Source organism: Lepeophtheirus salmonis, unplaced genomic scaffold, assembly GCF_016086655.4.
Source record: "Lepeophtheirus salmonis unplaced genomic scaffold, UVic_Lsal_1.4 unplaced_contig_1632_pilon, whole genome shotgun sequence".
Lineage (NCBI taxonomy): Eukaryota > Metazoa > Arthropoda > Copepoda > Siphonostomatoida > Caligidae > Lepeophtheirus > Lepeophtheirus salmonis.
The window spans coordinates 13,193-19,707 of NW_027291856.1; the positions used below are offsets into that span (position 1 = coordinate 13,193).

General features: G+C 29.0%; 1 protein-coding gene across 1 annotated transcript; it reads right to left on the reverse strand.

The window, feature by feature from the left end:
* Window positions 1–229: 229 nt before the first annotated feature.
* LOC139907476 (uncharacterized) lies at window positions 230–3,927 on the reverse strand. The gene is made up of 3 exons (XM_071893904.1): window positions 3,872–3,927; window positions 3,708–3,770; window positions 230–791 (listed from the first exon to the last, which is right to left on the reverse strand). Exons 1-3 carry the CDS (start codon window positions 3,925–3,927, stop codon window positions 512–514), a joined length of 399 nt encoding a protein of 132 aa, XP_071750005.1. The 3' UTR covers window positions 230–511.
* Between the last annotated feature and the right edge of the window lie 2,588 nt (window positions 3,928–6,515).

The following is a 6,515-nucleotide window of genomic DNA, read 5'->3' on the forward strand; positions in this document are numbered from 1 at the left end:
ATTAAGTCCACACTCAAAAGTGATGCCTTGGTAGGGAAATAAACTTTGATTCATTTACCTAGGCAGGTAATAATCCCTTTTTCTTTTTTTTTTTAATATGACACGCTGAGCTGTAGCTACGCACACTCAACGCTACATTGTCTTTTCTGAGATCAAGTAGTCAGAAATTAAATGCAAAATGAAAACATGTGGACAAACTTTGCTATATATAATAATTTGCAAAAATTATTTGTAGTTGTATTTTTCATCACGATTGTTATAATTTTAAGTAAGTTATAATGAAGTAAACATATGAGAAAATATGTAATTGAAATGGAGACATATCAGAATGGAGCAAGAGTTATTTCTAAAATGGCAAAGCAAAATAGAGCAGTACTAATATTATATTAATAAAATACGATAAAGTAGTAAAGAATAATTAGGATATGCAAATAATTTGGAAGTAAACATTAATTGAATAAATGCACGTCAGATCAAAAATAGTTGAAAATAATTATACATTTTAAATTAATTAATTATCTGCCTTCTTATTCTTTAAACGATTTTTTCCCTTGTCTATCATGGCACTAAACTCCTGATAGGACAACTTTCCATCCTTGTCTGTATCATTCACTTTGAAAACATTTTCAATTTGAGTCTTTGTTAATTTCTTTCCAGAAATGGAGGCCATTTCCTGTTGATCAATTTGGCCATCCCCATTTTGATCGTAAATCTTAAATGCCAGCTCTGAGCGTGTGGGATTGCGGCCATCATTAAATTCTTCAATACAAAATTCGGATCGGTCAAGGAATCTGTGGAATGGAATAATAACAGATATTAGTATTCAAGTATGAAAAATGAATTCAAGGTATAGTGTGGAGCAATTTCATCAAATCCTTTAAATAATTGTGTAAAGTGACAAACAATCAAAATAATTAGCTTTGCCAATGAAGTTTAAGTTTTCCCGTGTGTTTGTTAGTCTCCAGGGTTACAACAAATGTTACCTACTGATTTTGTTCAAAGTTGCCACGAAGATTATATATGGTCACAGTAAGCGGCCATTAAATTTTAAGAGCTGTAGATCAAGGTAATACAAATGTAAAATATGCATAATCGACCTTAACTTTGGAAAAAATTGAGATATATAACTCAATTTGATTTTACATAGAGGTTTTGTGATCTAACGAGTGCCATTCTACTTATAGTTTGTATTTACTTCCATAATGGGTGGTTATATACCTTTGTGTTAGAAAGTGTTACAAATAATAACTAGAATGGCACACGGTTGAACACAAAATCTCCACCTAAAATCAAATAGAGTGATGTATCTCAATGCATTCTAAAATTATGGTGGATAGTACATTTCTTATGTTTTTGTAATGCCTTGACTGGTTAAAATTAAAAGAGCTCTTACTACAACTATATATAATTTAAGTTTGATCAATATTGATCCGTAACTTTTGAATTAATCCTGGTGACTAACAAACAAACAAACAGAGGCAAAAATATAACCTCCGTTCAAAAAGAGCTCAATTATCAATTTTGTCCTAATTATTTAATTAATACAGCTACATAATATTCAGTTGTAAAATATATTTGTGCGCTCGGTTGTTTGCATAACCTCCGCATAAATCCAATTAAATTATGTATCTCAATTTGTTCACTGTTCATATTTACTAGAGTAAGTTTGCCAAACCTTACACAGGACATTAAGAAATTAAAATTAATTCTGAACTCCTCTGCTATTTTTAAGGAGATTATAAGGTTTAGAGAAGAAAAAATATTCAATCTTGAATAGTAGCTTGCTCATTTTTAATACTAAAGTCAAAAAGCATTTGTCTTAATTCTCTCTTCTTTTTATTCTCTAAATCTTATAATCTCCTTTTCTTTTTCCTTTTTTTAAATGTGCAAAGATACAAAGCAACGTTCAGCGAAAATAATTCTTGAGATTTTATTTTCTTTATTTTTTGTTTCATAAGAAATAGTCGTCTGGAAAAAAGCTACATAATAAATTTCACCAAAATCAATTCTTTGGTTTGTGTGTGATTCTCTGAAAAACCACACGCACACACATACAGACATTCACATTTAATATACAGATTAAGCTTTAGATTTTAATTGTATGTAAGAATACCAGATTTTTGAATTTATAATGGCATTACATAAGTTCAGAAAGACATTTCTCGAACATTTTTTATATTTTGAAGGTGGAAAGAAGTATTTAATAGATCTAAATGTGAAACATAGGATAAAATTGTTTAAGTATACGTATACATTTGAATCCAGTAAAAAAGGGTTGACACTCTGGTTTTTCTCTAGCTCTGTATCCTAATTAGTAGCCTTTTAAAAGCCTCTAAAGCAATATAAAAAGGGATATTATCACAAATGTTAAGTGAAAGTACTTATGTCAGTTTACCAATTCAATTCCTTCAGTAAAATCTTTAGTATTTTGAATACGAAACAGTTTGCCACTATTTTTAAATAAGGCTTAATGGGGCATTCCCGTAGTAGTTTCTAAACAAAGCAACAGAAAGTGGCCCTGGTTTGCAGCAAAATAATACATCTCCCTGCATCATAATATTATTTAATATAAAGTATAGGTCTATATTACTCACATAGAGGCTATTTTCAAAATTCTTCTCAGCATGTCCCATTTTAAAGAACAAGCTATAAACTATCATACTACCTTACGGATAATATATGTTTTAAAGTTTGCTCACACCCTATTACAAAATTGTATCCTTCATATGGGTATTGGATAGTAATCACTAAAGGATATCCCATATATTGCTACTGGCTCATATCTATAATGACATCCCTTAGCTGAAATAGTTTCCAAGGGTGTATCCCTTATATTAGGAAATTGTTCTCTGCTTACTAGAGTTTAACCAAGCAAGGAACGTTCATAACACTATTAGGAATAAGCATATTAAGACACAAGTGATAGTTGACATCAGGGCGTCTGAAGGATTATATAAATATTTTTGTTTTTGGATGAGAGGGGGGCCTGGCTTTTGGATTTTTAATTCAAAAACTTATAATTTGAAAAATTTTTAAAAAAATTTAAAAATCAACAGCTATTCTCAAAAAATAAAACTTTTTTTTTAAAAATTCAAAAATCCAGACCTGTTGAGAAAAAAATAATTCTTTTAGAAAGAAATTTCTAAAATTAAATATTTAATTTTTTTCAAATATCTACATTTGTTCACAAAAATTAAAGTTTACTGAAAATAATTTCAAAATTAAATTTGAAATATAATATTTTTTTTTTTAAATAAAATTTGAAAAATTTTAAATATTATATTTTTTAGTAAGAATAAATTCCTTAATTGGTGTTGGGTAAGCTACAGCAACACCAGCACTCCCCTGCGGACACCCCTGGACATTGATATATACTATACATTTTCATGTATACACTTTATTTTATTAAACTGTTTTTGTTTATCTTATTGCCTCATATCTAGTGTCTTGAGCGTTGAGTTTAACTTGAATCTTGTATCTGTATGTTATGATTATTGCTACACCGGTATAAAAAATTGCTTTAGAATCTTAAAATGTAATTGACTAATATTTGAAACAATGATAATATCTTATTACTTGCATATAATTTGTTCAGTCACAAAATAAACGCAAAAAATGACCAAACAAAATCACGCAACTTCCGTTTTATATATCTTTTCCAAAAAGAAAAATATTATCAGAAAACAATGAAATAATCAATAATTTACCCATCATTATTCTTGTCTGCAATATTGAAAACTTCTTGAACCTCTTCAGGGTTATTGCAATTCCTCTCCGTTGAATTGCATTGATATATTCCTTTGGATCAACTTGTCCATCTCTGTTTTTATCGGCTTGATCGAATATCTCATTCAATATCCGCTTTTCATACTCTGACTTTGTGACTTTTTTAAGGAGAAGGGCTACAACACTAGCTCCGGATGCCATATTTCGTGGATCTAAAAAAAAATGTAATAAATTAATTATTAAGAAGATGAGGTTAAGTGATTTTTTCATTTTAAAACCCGGTTTATTAATATTATATTTATTATTACAGAATCCATAGTAATTCTCCAAAAATTGATTTTTGGAGAATTTCAAATTACAAAAATCTACAACTGTTCACAAATTATTTAACTTTTTGGAAAAAAAAAATTCTAAAGTCCACAGCTGTTCACAAAAATTAAATTTTTTTTAAATAAATTTAAAAAATTAAATTTGCAATATTAAATGTTTTTGGGCAAAAAATTTTACACCTATTTTTGTATAAACTTTTTTATCCTGAGCAAAAAAAATATTTATTAAAAAGCAAAAATGCCTTATTTTTTTTTTGGGGGGGCTCTAGATGTCCCTGCTTTCGGGTTTTTTTTTTTAAATACTTGCATACTTTACTCATCTACAAACACAAAAATCTAGAAGAAAATATTTGATTTTTTAAAAATTAGACTTCAGTTCACAAATTTTAATGAATGTTAATGCCAAACATACATATAAAACCGAAACTTCGAAGATTATAATCAAAAGATTAAATTGTAAGGGATTATTTAGGTTGAATAGTTTCATGATTTAACACCAAATGTATAATACAGTAAATTATAGTTATATAGTAAGTAAATATAACTTGACAAATCTCTTGCGTGTACCAAATCTATAAAATATCCGTGCCTCATGCAAGATTTTTACACTTGAAAATTCACTGTTGTTAATCAAATTAAATATATGTACGTTCGTGATGTCCTTAAGTATATAGGCCTAGTATACTCGTACCTAAGACATGCAATATCGAAAGAAAGTGAGTCATATCCAATTATATGAATACAGGAAGGGGGGAGGAGGGTATGTGAAAAAAACATAATATAATATGACAACTAGTGACTGTTTCTCTCAGGGCATCTATATAATTATTTATAAATATATATTTGATTTTTCGAAGAAAATTACAAAAACCCATAGTTATTTTCAAAAAATCAATTTTTTTAGAAAAAAAAATTATAAAACACAGTTGTATATGAAACTCAAAAATCTAAAATTTTAGCTTTCTTTGACCTCCATTTAATTAGTTAATTTTCTTTAGCTTTGCTTTTTTTTTTTTCGAAACAGAAGTTGTTGGGAGTTTGAATCTTTTTTATTTATTGTTTTATTGTAAGTAGAGAAAATCCCAACTAGAAAGAGTGATAGAATAATTTTTATTATAGAGCCTTGACAAATTTCGGTTTGGACTAACTTTAAGAATTATTTTTTATTATCGAGGTTAATTTTAACTTAACCAAGGTTGTGTTAGTTAATTTAACTTATATTATTCTAAATTTAATTAACTTAAACTTAAATAGTTAATTTTCATAGAAATCTACATTAACTTTGACTCAACAAGTTATTAAAAGTAAAATAATAATTAACTTTAACTTAACTAGTTAAAAAGATAAGTTAACTTGTCCATGACTGCTGATATCCCTATTTATGCAGAACATGTTGGCAAAGTTTCATATTTATAAGAGTAGGGAAATTTTTTTATTGTTGATCAAGTACTTGCTAGTTTATTTCACATTTATTGTTTTAAATCAAAATTGAGGTATTTAGAAATTTAAATATTCTAATTGTGACTTCATTCATTAGCTCTTTTGGATATAAAAATATACAAGAAACAGTAGAGTCCAGTAATAACATTGAAAATTTTGGTAGGAAATCTATATCTCAGAAACGACTCATAATTATTTGCTAAAATTTGTCATACTTAATCTACTTGTGTGCCAAAAATAATCCAATCTGAGAGGGTCTGGTCACATTTTTTATTTATTCTGTCGATTTGACCTGGAATGACCCTATCGTAAATATATGACGGTATTTTTATGAAACAGTTTCTCCCCCCTTTTTGAACCAATTCCGGCATCCCTGGTAATATCCTTGTCTCAAGTATTTCAGTCGATATCCATGTTGAGCCCAGAAGTATTTCCGATTCGAATTTAAGTTGTAGCATATATGAGTACGATTCGAACAGAGCTCTGTGTCATCGCGCCGCTATACCCAGGCCTTCCTGAGAGACAGCTTTGGCATGTGACCTCTCCTCTCCGGACTACTCTATCTAGGCAGTTCTGGAGGAGAGTGTCTGTCCTAGTCCACACAAGAGAGTCCAGTCTCTAGATGCTTCCATCAAGAAGGAGTCGGTAAAACTCGAGTCTGACTACATAGGCAAGGTCTGTTATGGATTAAGGCTCGTATTGAGGCAATTATTAGAGTAAAGGGCCACTTATTCAATCAAGGTTGGGTTAAAGTACTATTTTCAGATGATTTTCTTGGATAAATGTCCTCACACAATCTTTTGTTTAAACTTCACTCTTGAAAATGTACCACTAGATACGATCAACCCTATATATTATACAATTTATTACAATAAAGAAGAGTTTATGGTTTCAGTAACGTATAAGATACAAAGGCCAGATGGATGGTTCATAAATTTAAACATTATTGATTTAATTATTATCATAATAAATAAAAATGTATTTTTACCCCTCATCTTCAGAGCTTATGCTTCTCTCACT